General features: G+C 39.1%; 2 protein-coding genes across 17 annotated transcripts in view; both read left to right on the top strand.

The window, feature by feature from the left end:
• LOC149316757 (protocadherin gamma-A6-like) overlaps positions 1–17,131 on the top strand; it is a 379,402-nt gene that overhangs the window by 139,117 nt on the left and 223,154 nt on the right. For 2 of the 16 annotated variants that reach the window (XM_089516204.1, XM_089516186.1), the window contains exon 1: positions 11,675–14,396. The exons of 13 other annotated variants lie outside the window; for them this stretch is intronic. In XM_089516204.1, the coding sequence (XP_089372330.1) occupies positions 11,976–14,396 (2,421 nt within the window). In that variant the 5' untranslated portion in view covers positions 11,675–11,975. Of the gene's footprint in view, positions 1–716; positions 3,279–11,674; positions 14,397–17,131 lie in introns of those variants that run through there. One more of the 16 variants, XM_089516193.1, reaches the window with a different exon arrangement.
• The window catches only part of LOC149316760 (protocadherin gamma-A6-like), a 211,839-nt gene that overhangs the window by 83,609 nt on the left and 111,099 nt on the right, over positions 1–17,131 (top strand). The window lies entirely within an intron of this gene.

Below are 17,131 nucleotides of genomic sequence, written 5' to 3'. Positions count from 1 at the left end.
GTGTGTACAATATAATAGTCAAGTAGAGCTGTCATAATGAAGAAAAAGATGTGATGGGGTAGGTGGAATACAGAAGAAGCACCTAATCTGATAGTGTATCTTCTGGCAACAATGATAGCCACTCCTCCACTTAAGTAAGGACAGCTTGGCACTGGACACTGTCATAAGAAACTAGAGCGCTTATCTGTATCTGTGTTCCTGCATGGCAAGCAAGAGATACAGTCATAAGATATTTTAAAGCCATGGATCTAGTAATAACTGCTTTGAAATGGATGTACCTCCTCAGCATTTAAATGTGCAGTTCCTCAGCATTTAGGCGGAAATGCCATTATTTACACAGAAAAAGATGTAGGTGTAAAAGCTATATTCTTTAATTCCAATGATCCTCCCAGGAAGGCTTTCAGAATGTACGTAGCAGAATGTATGTTTGTCTTCTAGTTTGATTTTGTCACTGAAGTTGACTTTTGGCTTATTCTACTGAAAAGTGTACACGCACAGCATTATAAAAGTATAGTCATTCCCAGACAACAAAATATTTAAACTTCCTATATCTCAGAACATCTGTATTCAGATATAAAAACAGCAAAAATTCTTTTCCATATTGATACTGAGCTTGCAGTTCTAAGCCTCACAGTGTCGCTGTTGGCCAGCATAGATCTCAAAGAGGAATTGCCAGTCTTTGGATTGCTGGTATTCACTGCAGATCAGAGAAGAGAAAACTGCTGCAATGTCGGGAAGAAGAAACCAGTGATACTATTAGTACTTCCTTGTTGAGTATTTGTGAATTGTGCTGGGAATTTGAAATTCTTCAGCTTATTTGAGACTAAATGAAGATAAAGCATTTTTTCTCATTGAGTGGAATGGAAGACAGACACAAAGAGAACAGCAGACCACTACAAAGGCAAGTACTTCTCTTATTCTTCTCTTTGTTCTGCAAAGCTGCATCACAGAACATTCAGTATTCAGTTCCTGAAGAAATGGAAAAGGGCTCCGTTGTGGGTAATCTTGCTAAAGATCTGAGGCTGAATACTGGAGAAATAGCAAAGAGCAGTCTGCACATCCTTTCTCTAGGCAGAAAGCAGTATTTCTCTATAAGTTCAGAAAATGGGAATCTTTTTGTAAATGAAAAGATTGATAGAGAGGAAATATGTGGTGAAAGTATAACCTGCCCCATCAATTTTGAAGTGATGGCTAAAAACCCTATGAATATTTTTCATGTAACTGTAGAGATCCAGGATATAAATGACAATGCACCATATTTTGTACATGGTGATATCCAGCTAGAGATAGTAGAAACCACTTTAACAGGAACCACATTTATATTAGAACAAGCTGAGGATCCTGACATTGGGGTGAATACTCTCCAGGATTACCACCTTAACAAAAATAAGTATTTTGCTTTGGAAGTCAGAGAAAGAGAAGATGGGAACAAATATGCAGAATTAGTACTAAACAAACAGTTGGATCATGAAAGTGAAAGCAATTTTCATTTAATACTTACAGCTCTGGATGGAGGGAATCCTCCCAAAACAGGGACAGCCAAAATATGGATTACTGTCATTGATGCTAATGACAATCCACCTGTTTTTACTCAAAAAATGTATATGGTGACCCTGAGGGAGAACACACCAAGTGGGTCTTTAGTGGTACAGGTGAAAGCCACAGACAAAGATGCAGGTTCCAATAGCCATATCAACTATGCCTTTAGAAACATCCCTGAACGTGCTCGCCAGAAATTCAACTTGGATCCACAAAATGGGAAAATTGCGGTTAAGGAGGCTCTGGACTTTGAAGAAACAGAAAAATATATGATGACAGTAGAAGCAAGAGATGGAGGAGGATTAGCAGCTCAGTGCAATGTTGAAATAAAACTAACAGATGAGAATGACAATGCCCCAGAAGTGATTCTTGCCTCCTTATCCAGCCCAATACCTGAAGATTCTGCAGCAGGAACTCTGGTAGCTCTTATCAATATTAATGATAGAGATTCTGGAGATAATGGGGAAATTACTTGCTACTTAAAGTACAGTTTCCCATTCAAAGTACTGTCAACCTCAAATAACCTGTATAAGCTTCTTACAGATGGCCCCATGGATAGGGAAAACACCCCAGAATACAATATCAGCATCATAGCAACAGACAAAGGCACACCTCCTCTTTCAACAGAGAAGACTATCTCCCTGAAGATTTCAGATATCAATGATAACTCTCCTACCTTTGAGAAATTATCTTACACTGCCTTTGTGCCAGAGAACAATCCTTCAGGAACCTCCATTTTCCGTATTCAAGCCTCAGATCCAGATCTGGAACGCAATGCCCAAATCACTTACTCCCTCCTCAGAAGCAACATTCAGGAGCTGCCTCTCTCATCTTACCTCTCCATTAACTCTGAAACTGGCATCATCTATGCTCAGCGCTCCTTTGACTATGAACAGTGCCGGGAGTTTCAGGTGGAGGTGAGGGCCCAAGATGGAGGCTCCCCACCCCTCAGCAGCACTGCCACTGTGAAGGTCTTCATCCTGGACCAGAATGACAAGAGCCCTCAAATCCTTTACCCTTCTCAGGGAGCGGAGGGCTCAGCCTTGTTTGAGATGGTACCTCGCTCAGCAGAGGAGGGCTATCTGGTGACCAAAGTGGTGGTGGTGGATGCTGATTCTGGGCACAATGCTTGGCTCTCTTACCATCTGGTCCAGGCCACTGAGCCAGGGCTCTTCACAATTGGGGTCCATAATGGTGAGATCAGGACATCCCGGACATTTTTGGAAAGAGATGCTCTCAAGCAGAAGTTGGTAATTTTAGTGAAGGATAATGGCCAGCCACCACTATCCAGCACTGTGAGTCTTAACCTGGTCTTTGCTGAAAACTTCCAAGAGGCTCTTCCAGAAATTAACAACCAATCAAGAGACCCAGAGTATCAATCGGACCTCCAGTTCTACTTGGTCCTTGCCTTGGCTTTGATTTCATTCTTATTCCTCCTGACTGTCATTCTGGCTATTCTTACTAAGCTTCGGAGATCAGGGAGTCCCAAATTTTTGCAGTGTTTTGGTCCTGTTCCCCATTCAAACAATGCTGTCCTATTCCCACCAAACTATGAAGAAGGGACTTTGCCTTACTCCTATCAGCTCTGTTTATCCTCTGAGTCAAGGATACAGGAATTTAGCTTTCCAGCACCCAGTGTTCAAACTGCAGGGAACATTTCCTGTAATCAGACGTCTGAGGTGCTTTTGACCACTGATCAAGGAAACATTCTAAATTCAGAGAAGGATAAAACTGATATGGTGAGTTTTATTTTATTAGAATTGTATTTATTCCCTTGCTGCTGCTGCTGCTGTTGTTAGTATCATTATTATTATTATTATTATTATTATTTGGGGGGGTTACCCTTCTTCATATAAGCCCATTATTAAAATGTCATTCCAAATTGTAATACATGATGGGTTGATTCCAGAATTGGACACTCTCCCATGGCAGGCTTTCCATTCCCCCAAAGGCTACGTAACATCATCCCTCCCCCTCCCCGCTCCATCCTCTCTCTCTTTGGACAAAGTACAAAGGCCTATTTGTCATGAAGCATCAACTTGTGTCAGCTCAGAGGCAAAAGGCAATGGGAGTGCACTCACAGGGTGGAGGGTATCATCCTGTCCCTTACCATCAGAGTTACATTAGTTGAACTGTCTCCCCCCTTCTTCACCTCCCCATGGGTAACATGCAGCAGAAATAGTAGCACTTCCTGGAGCTTGACAACTTCAGGGCGTAGGTTTTTGACATTTTGTAAAGAATTAAGCATAGTAATCCATCCCCCCAAAAAAGAATTGTGCATGCATCACCCACACCCAAAGACATGCAGATCACTAACCAACTTCCAACCAATAAGTCTATGAACGGCAGATCCTAGATACAACCCAGTAAATAATAAGAAACCCTTTACAAAAATAAATAAATAATAAAATCAGCTACAGCACATACAAAAGTTAAATCAACGGTAACACAAAAAGCAAAAAATACATAAACCAGACTGTTTGTGTCATGCAGCTTACTAAATCAGTTCCAGATACCTGACAAACTGACAATTTAACCTGTTTTTTAAAAGATAAATATGTTGCTTGCAGCACAGTTCTGTGCAGAGCATATTGTGGTATAAATTCTACAAAAGAGAGCACTTGAAAAAGAGCTTTTCTTTCCCACCATCTTAAACAAGATGGTGGTATATCTGGAGGATACCTCTGCAGATATTTAGATTCCAAAACGTTTAGGCCCTTCAAGTTAAGGATCTGTGGTTGGAATTCAGCTTGGAAGCAAAATGCACCTGAGGCACTTTGGCCAGATTCAAAACCCAGTTCTCAGATGTGAAAACAAACTCCATAGATGACCTTGAGGTTCTTATTATTCATCCTGAGTGTATTGTCTCTCATCTAGCCTATTTTCATCTTGGAACACCAGTTGAACACCTGTACCAGTTCATCTGTCTCAAACGACATGGAGAAGCAGAGTTCAGTCTCATCAGCAAACTGCTGATAGTCACTTGAAACATATTGGGGAAGGGCATCAGCACTTTTAAAAAGAGCGGACTCTATGGTAGTACAAGCAGAGGCATGGTATCTGCCTCTTGCTATTGAGCCTCCAGCCTCTAGGCTTCTCCACTGAATGAAGATGGACATGTCTTCTCAGAGATCCAGCTTGTCACTGATGCCCTCTTCCTCGATAATCAATTTCATTCACCGTCTCCTGCTTCCAGTACTCCATTCAGACAGCATTCCTGTGGCCACTGAGCATATTCAGTATTTAATGGCCTGTTTTTGCTTATGTCTTTGTACCCTCACTTTTCCCTACACTTTGTTCCTTCAAGAAGGATACAGGCAAGATGGAATGTATACAGAGAATATAAGGGTCTGGAAACTTCAAGACCTTTTGAGGAATGGCTGGAGAGGGATATGTTTTATCCTGGAGAAGAGAGGATTGAGAGTTGATATGACAGCCATCTTCAAATAAGTGAAGTGGTATCATGTAAAACCCAAACCAATAAGCACAAATGGCAAGAGAAGAGATTTTGACTAAACATTGAGAAGATTGCCTCAGAGAATGGTAAGCTCTTCTTCATTGATGTTTTTTAAAAACATTCAATGGCCATCTCTTCTGTGTGCTTTTGCTGTGGAATCTCTGCATCATTGGGGATTAGACTAGATGGACTTTCACTTGTAGAACTCCAATTCTATTACATTATTAATGTTTCACAAGTAGAGCTTATTTAATAATACTTTGAACTTATATTGTGCGTTTCAAATATTCAAAGTATTTTACAGATATTTCCAGAGCATTTATTACATTTTATCCCTTTTTACCCAAGTATCTTTGTATCTTAGATTGAGAGGTAAGCAATCATGCTGAGAAATGTCTTCCTGGAGTGATAATGGGACTGGAATTGTCCTGGATCGTTGTGCATGCCTAAGGAATTATTATTATTATTATTATTATTATTATTATTATTATTAACCTTTATTTATAAAGCGCTATAAATTTACACAGCGCTGTACATACAATCTTTTTAATTGGATGGTTCCCTGCCTTCAGGCTTACAATCTAAATGATGTGGATGAATTGATTGAATTAGTCACAGAGACCTCACAGTTTGGAGTGGAGCAATGTCTTTGACCTATTTCCAGTATTCATATATTCCTCTTGGGCTCCAGGGTTGACTCAGCCTTCCATCCTTTCATAGGACAGTAAAATGAGTACCCAGCTTGTTGGGAGCAATTCTCTGAAGATGCCAGCCACAGATGCTGGTGAAATGTCAGGAATAAACTCTTCTAGAACATGGCCACATACCCCGAAAAACCCACAAAAAACAATTGGCGTACAGATTGTAAACTGCTTAGAGAGAGCTGAGTTCACTGATAAGCAATATAGAAATGTAAATGCTATTGCTATTGCTATATGGACGGAAGAGCTAGAGCCAAGGAGAGCCATGTGATGACAGCTGTTGAATTTTGTAGCCTTTTCAATATGCTTTATCCCTCCAGGAATAATATGTGAAAGGGAACTCATAGTTCCTCCCCTCTCAAGTAAAAAAAAATAAGAAAGTTGTGTCTGCAGACTTAGATCTGAATTGGAAATCACACTGGGCAATGTAGCAAATGGTGGGGCAGATCTTTCGTCCACTGAGAATAGATGCCCTGACGGCTCTTGGTGCCATGATCACTGATTGGAACCTTCAGATTCAGAAGAATTGTTCCTCTGAATGTCCCTTGCCAGGGGAAGTACAATAGTTGGGGGCAGCTCTTGCTTAATGCCAGCTTGCCTTTAGGCTTCCTAGGGGTATGTGGCTGGCCACTGTTGGAAACAGGGTAATGGACTAAGGTTTTTTGTTTATTATGAAACATAATAAAATGCTGATAAAGATCTCACTAGGTCTTGCGTACCTACCAACTGTAGGAAATAATTGGTATTTATATTAAGCAGAGAGCCAATGTGGTGTAGTGCTTTAAGTGTAGGACTAGGTCTCTGGAGCCATGGAAGCCTACTGGGTGGCGTTGGACAAGTCACATTCTCTCAGACTCAGAGGATGGCAATGGCAAGCCCCCTCTGAAGAAACATGCCAAGAAAACCCCATGATAGTTTCACCTTAGGGTCACCATATGTTGGAAATGACTTGGAGGCACACAGCAACAGCAATATTAAACAGAATGTTTGTCCCAGTGGAACATGAACCTCTGGTATAAAACAGGATAGAAATATGCAAGGTGCACTGGTAAGTTTAAGACAGAAAACTTAATTTATTGCTGCAAGAAATCCATTGAAAATAGGAAAATAGATAGTAAAAAGAAAAGACTTATTTTTTGGTAGAAGAGTCCCTAATGCTGATGCTCATGTGCACATGTATCATCCATCTTGACACTGTGAAGCTTCCTGAATGCTTATTTCTCAAACATAGCATTGTAAAACACGAACAGTAATTTTTGGAGAAGGGGAGGAGGAAGTAACCTCTGTAGGCATGAAATAAAAAAAAGGCTTAAATTACATAGATCTAGGAGCATAGAGAGAAAAGCAAGACATGCACTTAAGTTCTCTACCCCTAAACGCTAAAGAGACAAGCACTGATGCCTGTTAACTTCCAACGCCCTTCACATCCTCTTGCAATCGTTTAGGATGCCCCTGGCATGGACACTCTCTCTTCCACTGCTTCCTACCACTCAGCAAATGCACCCTGGTAATGTGGCTTGCATTAATGCTGGTACATTGTGAATGTACTCAGAGCTGTGAATTCTGGTGACTATTTAAGTTCAGTTATGTGACCACAGCGTATAATTGTTGTGCATAAAATCAATATATCTGTAATCTTAGATTATTAAAAATACATACACTGAATCAATGGACTAATTTACTGTCTAACTCAAAAGCTCAGTATTAAGATTTGACACAAAAGAAGGAATAATGATTTAAAACCTGATATGGGTCTTCTAAATGCATCCATGCACCTCAAAGACAGCACTGTTTTCAGACAGAATTCTTTTATATGATCTATTACTGCTAATCAGTAAATTGGCATGTATCAGAAAGTGACAGAGACAAAAAATAAATTCTGAAGAACAAGGAGAATGGGTAGTAAAGTTTTACCAGTTGCAAATGACGATAAATAAGAACATCCTTTAAAAAAGAAAAAAGAAAAAAAGAGTGTCTACTTAGCTCAAATTGTTGTTGTTATTGTCATCAAGTTGGCTTCAAGTTAAAGGGACTCTATGAATGCCCAGATCAGCAATAGTTCTTGCACATTCAGGCCCATTGTTTCCTTCATTAAATCAATTTACCTGTAATGCAGTCTTCCCCTTTTCCTACTGCCTTTCACTTTCCCAAGCATTATCATCTTTTCCAGTGGCTTGTGTCATGTCACGATTGTCCAAAGTATGATAGCATCAATATAGTCATTGTGGCTTCTAGGGAGATTTCAGGGTTGACTTATTATAGAGGCCAATTATTTGTCTTATTGGCAATCTGTAGAACTTTCTGGTATCTGTAGAACTCTCTTCCAGCATCACATTTCAAATACTGATTTTCTTACTGTCAGCTTTCTTCACTGTCCAACTTTATATCTTTTTAAACAGGAAGTTGCCCTTCCAAATTATAGTTTTATAATCTGATTTTCTTTATTACACTCTCCATTTTGATTTATGACTGAATCAAAGTATTTTAGCTATATTAATATCTTAGTTCAAATACTCTAGTTAACAACACACCACTTAATATGAAATAAGCAAACTGAATCCCATGTAACCATTGACAGAAAGTTCTTAATGCTGACTTCTGTGTGTGTGTGTGTGTGTGTGTGTGTGTGTGGGAGAGAGAGAGAGAGAGAGAGATGTTTTATCCATGGATGGTGAAAGTAAATCAAGTACCAAAATATATGTAGGTATCGTCATCTGACAAGAAATAGCTTATAAGGGTGCTGCTATTTCATCTTCATAATACGGTAGTTCTATATTTATTTATTTATGTATTTATGTATTTATGTATTTATTTATTTATTTAATTTGCTGTTTATGAAAAAACCATACTGTTGAATAGTAATGGATAGATCCTCCAAATGTTTTCTTATTATTTAAAAACATCTTCAACTTTTTCCATGAGTGAAAAATCCCTAAATTATATTTGATAACATATCAGAATGAGAGACAAAAATAATGTTAAAGAGGAAGAATAACTTATTTAACGTAATGAGCAAGAACACTGTATAAAGAAATTGTTTTGCATTAAGGCCAGAAACCAGGTAAAGCTTTTGAAATGGTAACTATCTTATTTGTTGCGACATGACATCACATTTCTCACCATGTTGGCTTTACGTTTTGTTCTGCTTAACGCCTTCTTTCTAATTACAAGAGTATATTACTATGTTACTATGTATATTATTATATTACTATGCAGAGGCAGGTTAGCTCTGTGTGTGTGTGTGCATGTGCGTGCATGTGTGCATTTATGTACATACACACATGTGTAGAAACATCCAAATAAGGCAGGATCCAATTATTAATTAGAAGCACAAGGGGCACATCTAGAGTTTCCAGTACTTTTTGCTTCTTCTTTTTTTACTTGTATAATTCCAGATTTGTATCCAAACTCCTTGAAATACCCTGTGTTTCCGTCCCTTTGCATTCTTCCTCCTTCTCCCTCCCATTAATCACATCTCATCTCATTATGCAACTCTTCAGAAACTGATTTTGATCCATTTCCACAGAGTTTTCTTTATTATTATTCAGGAGGTTGACTAAAGTGCTTTAGCGATATTATGCTAGTTACACATTGGGATCATGACATTTTGGTGCAAATGTTCCTCTTTTCCTTGTCTGATCGCTGTTAAATCTGTGCCCAGGAAACAATAGCAATGTTTTGCTGGTGGCAACCATCTGGGGTAGTTCTGAAGTAATAGACTGCTAAGCAGAGATACACTTCATTTCAGAAAACACTGGGTTAATTTGAACTGCCCCTCGGAGTAGAAATGAAAAGTCTGTGATAGTGCTAGTAGTTCCCAAGAAATACTTCAGGATGAAGAATACATCACGTGGATCTCCAAAATAAAATTGATTTGTACTGCAACAAAATCTGGGACTTTCAGATACTTTTCTTCTACTATGCTTGCTCAGGAACAGGACAAATAAGAATCCCTTCTATATTTGTGTAAAATAATGAATATCAATAATCAGAAATGTTGTAGAGCACATGAAAATATAGCAACCATTGCCTGAGAAAGGGAGGAGAGGTAACTATAACTTGTGTGGCACACAAAAATGGAATATACACTATCTGAGAAGGAATATTGTGTGGCGACCTTAAACCCTGGAAATGATGTGTGAATGAGGTGCGATATCTGTGGGAACAGTGTAATGTCCTAATAACTTTGGATGGAGTAGTGAAGATGGTGAGAGAATGGTAGTCAGATATAAAAAAACATTAATCTGTCAAACATTTGCTCTTGAGAAAGGATATAGCAATGCTACTGTCTGGATATCACTAGGTGCTATATGCTTGCTGCTCCCTAAACTGCTGGATTCGTGGGAGCTTGTTACACAAGGAACGAAAGCAAAAGCAAGATAGTAGTGCCTTTTTATGTGCCTTTCCACATGACGTTGTAGTTCTTCAGGTCTCTTTCCCCATAAGATGGCCATTCCTCAAGCCAACCACCCTCCTCCGAATACCTCTGATGTAACCTTTCTTTCTTCATTGCTTTCCCTCTTCACCACAGTTGGCAGAGGGTTGAAGTATGTGTCACTCAGCACATTTTTCTCCTTTTGTTATTGCTTCCATTATCGCCCCCATTTTGAATTTTAGATTTTAAGCTTGATGGGACCATAATCTCTTTGGCTCTGCTGCTTGGCAAAGCCTCTTGGCATTAGCTTACTTGCTAATTAGCTTACTTGCTGTTCACCGCTATGATCTTTGGAACAGCGGTATATAAATAAAACAAAGTATTATTATTATTATTATTATTATTATTATTATTATCTTGGAGACTAAGCAACAGTATTAGACATAGGAGGACTATTGGTTTAAAGAATGTGTTGAGTCGAAGATATAATGCTATTGATGGAATGTTAATAGTTGTGGATTATATATTTGAAAAAGGGCTTGGAGCCAGAATGGGTATGCAGGTCATCCAACAAACTGCTCAGAATAGTTGCCTCTTCAAATCTCATTCTCGGGAGTCTTTGCTTTCCTTTGTACCATGCACTTTGGACCACTTTCTTAAGTCTCCCAAACCAGCCATGTGATAACCCTCCATACATTCCAAGGAAGGATGTTTGGAGCAGGCAGGGAGCAACAACTAAATCAGGCTATTTGAGTTTCCTAACAAAACACTGAAAGAGCACAAGTTTCCTCTTTGATTTTTTCCCCCCTAGATGTGGATGGCATGGTCAATTCTGTGCAAATATTTACTTTGACTGATAAAGGGGGATACTGGATTATAACTGGGGATACACAGAAGCTCTTTCATATCAAAGCATAAAATGTCCTATATTAATTATGTACATTCTATGGATAACATTTATACATAGATGAAAGCCATTGTTTAAAATAAAATAAATAGGATAATAATGTTCTGTGGTGCTCAGGATTCTGTTTAGATACAAGCCATTTCTAGAAAGTTACTGTTTACATTAGTAACTTAGGACAGTGTTTAAAAGTAACCCATTACTAGTTGCACTACTTATTACATTTATTACTTTCTCTTGCTTTTTAAAGAGAAAACATTGAAAAATTGATGTTAAAATGCTCTATATATTACTTATAGAGTTCTTTGTGGAAGTTGGAAAACATAACTTGTTGCGCAGATAATGTAGCTTCATTTTTACCTTTATTGTAGTATAACATTGTTCTATATTTACTAAATGAAAGGATCAAATCACAAGTGGCTATGTTACTTGTAATATATTAGCTCCAATGTCTAATTATTTTCAGGCATAAGTAACCCCCAAAAAATTCTTTATAAGGATGGAAGACTTTTTAAAATCGTATGGTAATGTAGAAGAACCAAGAGGGGAGAAAAGAAAATAATTTGTTTGGAAATAGATAACTATATATGAGGATAGTAACTATTGGGGAAACACAGAAATTTCCATCTCAATAAATTCCTTTCCTATTTGAAATTGAGTTAAGACTCCATTGCAGTTTTTTCTCAGATCCTCACGGTGTCACTATTAAGCCAGTGTGGAAGCCAGAGAGAGAAAGAAAGGGAGAAAGAAAGGATGAGGGATTCCACTGGTGCTTTCTTCAGATTGGTTGCTGCTTCATTGTTGCTGCTGTGCTGATGAGGAAGAGAGCAGATAATAACGGCAAAGCAAGCTTCCTGGAAAAAGCCATAGTCTGTAAAAATTAAGTAGAAAGGCAGTTTACTCTTTCCTAGAAAGATTTCCTGCACAGTGATGAGAAACTGATTTTTAAGAGAGAGAGAGAGAGAGAGAGAGAGAGAGGGCTGATTCTTCATAGACTCAATGGACAAAAGACATGAAGAGAATGGCTGGACAATCAGAAGGCAAGTACAGCTTCTCTTACTCTTGTCTTTCTCCTGTTGGGCTACTTCAGATCAGCTTCATTATTCAATCCCAGAAGAGATGACAAAAGGTTCCACTGTGGGGAATCTTGCCAAAGATTTGGGATGGAATGTCAGAGAATTAGCAAGACAAAATGTGCATGTTCTCTCTGTTGCCAAAATGCAGTACTTTGGTGTCAGTGTAGAGAATGGAAACCTCTATGTGAATGACCGATTAGATAGGGAGCAACTGTGTGATATAGCTCCACTTTGTTTTCTTAACTTTCAAGTGGTAGTTGAAAAACCCCTCAATATTTTCCATATTACTGTAGCCATTCAGGACATTAATGATAATGCACCCCAGTTTCTCAGTGACACCATCAATTTGGAGACAAGTGAATTCACATTACCAGGCACCCGATTTCTCCTGGGGAAAGCTGAAGATCCAGACATTGGGGTGAATTCTCTCCAGAGCTACCAATTAAGCCCCAATCAATATTTTACTCTGGAAGTCAGGGAGAGAAAAGATGGAAATAAATATGCAGAACTGGTGTTGCAGAAACCACTTGATCGGGAAAGTGAAGAAATGATTCATTTAGTTCTTACAGCCTTGGATGGGGGTGAACCTCAGAAATCTGGGACTGCCCAGATATGGATTAATGTCACTGATGCTAATGATAATCCACCCATTTTCACTCAAGATCTTTACAAAGTCAATGTTCATGAAAACTCCCCTGTTGGGTCTCAGGTGCTCCAGGTTCTCGCCTCTGATAAAGATGAGGGTACAAATGCCCAAATCAGATATGTATTCAGCAACATACCAGCAAATAGCCAAAAGACATTCAGCCTAGATCCTGTTCGTGGCATAATCTCTCTCATGGGTCCATTGGATTTTGAGGAAAACAAAGAATATACAATGACAGTTGCCGCTAAGGATGGCGGAGGACTAGTTACACACTGCAATATTGAAATAATTGTTCTTGATGAGAATGATAATGCACCAGAAGTGACTTTAGCCTCTGTGTTTAGCCCGGTCCCTGAAAATGCTTTGTCTGGAACTGTGATTGCTCTCATAAATGTAAATGACAAAGATACTGGAGATAATGGGAAAGTTACTTGCTACTTAAAAGATGACTTGCCCTTCCAGATTTTTTCCACATCTAGCAACTATTACAAGCTCCTGACTGAGGGACCCCTAGACAGAGAAAGAAGTCCAGAATATAATATTACAATCATAGCCATTGACAAAGGAACTCCTTCTCTTTCTACACAGAAAACTATCTCCCTACAGATCTCTGATGTCAATGACAATGCTCCTGCTTTTGAGAAACCTTCCTACAAGCTCTATGTACCAGAAAACAACCCTGCTGGTGTCTCTATTTTTAATATTAAAGCCTTTGATCCAGATATGGGCCAGAATGCACGGATCACATATTCCATCCTCAGCAGCAACATTCAGGAGTTTCCCATCTCTTCCTATATCTCCATTAACTCTGAGACTGGCACCATCTATGCCCAGCGATCCTTTGACTATGAACAATTCAGAGAGTTCCAGCTCCAAGTGAAGGCCCAAGATGGAGGATCTCCCCCTCTCAACAGCAATGCCACGCTTAAGGTGTTTATTCTGGATCGCAATGATAACACTCCTCGAATCCTGTCCCCTTCCCCAGAAGCCAAGGGCACCACTTCATTTGAAATGGTGCCTCGTTCTGCTGAGGAAGATTATCTGGTCACAAAGGTGGTGGCTGTGGATGCTGATTCTGGACACAATGCTTGGCTCTCCTACCATCTGGTCCAGGCCACTGAGCCAGCCCTCTTCACCATTGGTTCTCATACTGGGGAGATCAGGACAGCCAGGGCCTTTGTGGAGAGAGATGCTGTGAAACAGAGGCTGGTGGTTGTGGTGAAGGACAACGGACAGCCTCCTCTCTCAGCCACCGTTACTTTGAACCTGGTGTTTGCAGAGAACTTCCAGGAGGCCCTTCCGGAAATGAAAAACCTACCAAGGGACTCAGAGGCTCAGTCTGATCTCCAATTCTACTTGGTGCTGGCCTTAGCTCTGATCTCCTTCTTATTCCTTTTAACGGTGATTCTGGCCATTGCAATGAAGCTCCGGCAGTCAGGGAATCCCAAGTTCCTGCCATGCTTTGGCCCTGTTCCCCATTCAACAGCTGGTGCCATATTTCCTCCTAATTTTGAAGATGGGACTTTGCCTTATTCCTATCAATTCTGCCTCTCTTCAGAGTCTCAGAGGAATGAGTTTACTTTCTTGGCCCCCAATTTTCAGGTTGGAGACAATCTTCTTTGTGGTGACAAATCTGAAGTGCCTTTCACAGGCAACAGTGAAAACCAACTAAATCCTCAGGTGGAGAATGTTGACAAGGTAAGCTACTTGGAGTAGGAATCAGTTTGATTGCACTGTTCCTTTGTCAATCTTCACAGGCGACATGGAAGTATCACAGTCATCATGTTCATCTATCTTATTATGGGTTGGAAAAAATTACTGGTTTGTCAGGCAACTAGATAGACCTAAATCCTCCACCCTTTAATGTTTCCTATAGATAGACCTGCACTTTATATCTCTTCTATTGTTAACATTTAATTTAAACTAAAATTTTCATGTTGATAGGGTTGAAAAGATAAGGTGTTATTATTTCCAGTGTAGAATACATTAATCTACCAAAAGTGACAAGGCTTTAAGGATGCACATCTAGTATATGTTAGGAAGGAAAAGTATATTACCAGGTTGCCAAACTAGAGATCAGTGTGTGTTTTATATCTTGTCTATATGCAGGAGTTGCTGTTTTGGTCTTGGAGTTTGGATATTTGAAGTCATATAGTTTTTTGTTTGTTTAAATGTGAAGTAACCAGTTAGACATTTCTTCTGACTCTTAGTGATGAGTAAACATTTTATCTTAAAACAGCAATTGGTAAAATGTGGCACCTGCACAAACTGCCTTTTTTCTGGCAAGAAGAAAGATGAATTATCTCTCCTGAAAGTTGTCAGAAGAGCATTTCACCTTTTTAGTAGGTTGGAAAGGGACTTTGTATTGTTTAATTTTTTTACACCTAATGTTTGAAAACCAGCATTGGGTTTCTGTATGCAAGGCTCTAGACTGAGGATCCTAGGAGAGAAAAATGGATTGCAAAGCAATTGAGGTTGCCTGCACCTACTCTAAAGGAAGCATAAGAAGAAATAATTTTAATCTTTGGAAGAAATAAATTGAGTCTTTGGAAGCACCAGCAACATTATATTCATGTGCATACTTACTCCTGAGTAAATATGGATGAGCCGTTTTGCATGCCTTCACATTCATATGTTTGTGAAAACTAAGCTCTGCCCAACAGTATTGCTTTTGTGTCTAATATTCATCTATTAGTCGATATTTAATAACCTACGTTATAATAAAAATAGTTATCTTTTCAATGGCTCCTCTAATTGAAACATGCTGGTATTCTATGGAATGAAGATTTAATTATAAGAATCACTTCCATTGGATCTAGAATCAATTCATGGATCATCTCATGGTGCTAGAGGCAATGGTTTTTAGGCCTTCATACAATCAACATATATATTCTGTTCCTTTCCTTAACTGTACTTTATCAACAATGCAGGGGGTGGAAGCACACATTTTTACTTTTATCAAGGAAAAGTGTTCTACACATGGAGGTACTTAGGTAATGGGTATGTAGGATACATAGAGTATTTTGTGGGGATGGGGTAAATCCCTTCACAGCATAGCACTGGGCCACAAGCACTGCTGAGGTAGTAGTATATAAGATCTTAAAAATGCTATTTTACTATCATTCTCTTGTATCCCACAGTGGTTTTAACAGTAATGTAGATGTAATCCACACATCTACAGGACTTGGAGACAACTAAGGGAGTTAGGGACACCAGTTGACAATGGCAGAAGAATACTGACAGAGTTCTGGGGAAACAGAGGTACATGAAGAAAACTGAACTATATACACTGGGAAGGAAACTCAGACTTACATAACAATTTCAAAGATTTCATTACAGAGTTACACTGGGCCCTTTGAGAAAATAACTTCAAACAAGCACACACACAGCAGAATCTGAGCACCACATTAAACATTTTTAAGCATCCTTGAGATGAAATACATATAGAAATAAGAATGTGAACTGTCTATGTCACTTGAAAAATGAATTCGCAAATGTGTTATTCAGCTCACTTTCACTGAAGTGTTCACTTTCTTCACTCTGAAGTAGTCACTCAAAAGCAAGGCAAATGTTTTTTGCAATGTAATAAGGAGCAACATATCAGTGGACAAAATAAATTTCCTGATACAGTACTTGTTTTATTGTAAAGCAAAACAATTTCCTGGGTATTTTAAATATGCAGATCCTCAGCGTTATAGAATCATAGAGTTGGAAGAGACCCCAAGGGCCATCCAATCCAATCCCCAGCCTCTGTTTAAAAACCTCCAAGGAGGGGGACTCCACTACTCTCCAAGGAAGTGTGTTCCACTGTTGAACAGCCGTAACACTGAGGTGGAGTCTCTTTTCCTCTATTCTGCATACATTGTTCTGGTCGTACTCTCCAGAGCATCAGTAAACAAGTTGCTCCATCCTCAATATGACACCCCTCCAAATACTTAACCAGGGCTATCATATCACTTCTTATCTGTCTCTTCTCTAGGCTAAACATAGCCAGCTCTCTACATCTCTCCTCTGGGACTTATGGCAGGAATGATGTAAATTAAATAGAGACAGATGTGAGTGTTATAAATCTTCATTGATTCCATTCAGTCACACAGGAAATAGCAGGGAGACTTCAATTCCACTAAAAATGTGTATAACAGAAAGAGAAAAACATATCATTGCTTATTAACAGTATAATCATGTGCAGTGAAGTTGTACTTATTATTATTCTACTGGGAAGATTCACATGCAAGTATAAAAACATAGTCTTTCCCAAACCAGTTAATATTTTGCTTACTCTACATCAGAATAAGAGAACATAAGATCTTTCCCATCTAGTTCCAAGACAGAGCGTGTAGTTCTGCATCGGAGCCTCACAGTGTCGCTGTTGACCAACACAGATCTTAAAGAGAAATTGCCAGGCTTGAGACTATATTCACTGCAGATCAGGG

This window comes from Sceloporus occidentalis, unplaced genomic scaffold, assembly GCF_023333645.1.
Source record: "Sceloporus occidentalis isolate IW3139 unplaced genomic scaffold, rSceOcc1.0.p SCAF_3, whole genome shotgun sequence".
Taxonomy (NCBI): domain Eukaryota; kingdom Metazoa; phylum Chordata; class Lepidosauria; order Squamata; family Phrynosomatidae; genus Sceloporus; species Sceloporus occidentalis.
This window is presented reverse-complemented; position numbering and strand designations above follow the sequence as displayed.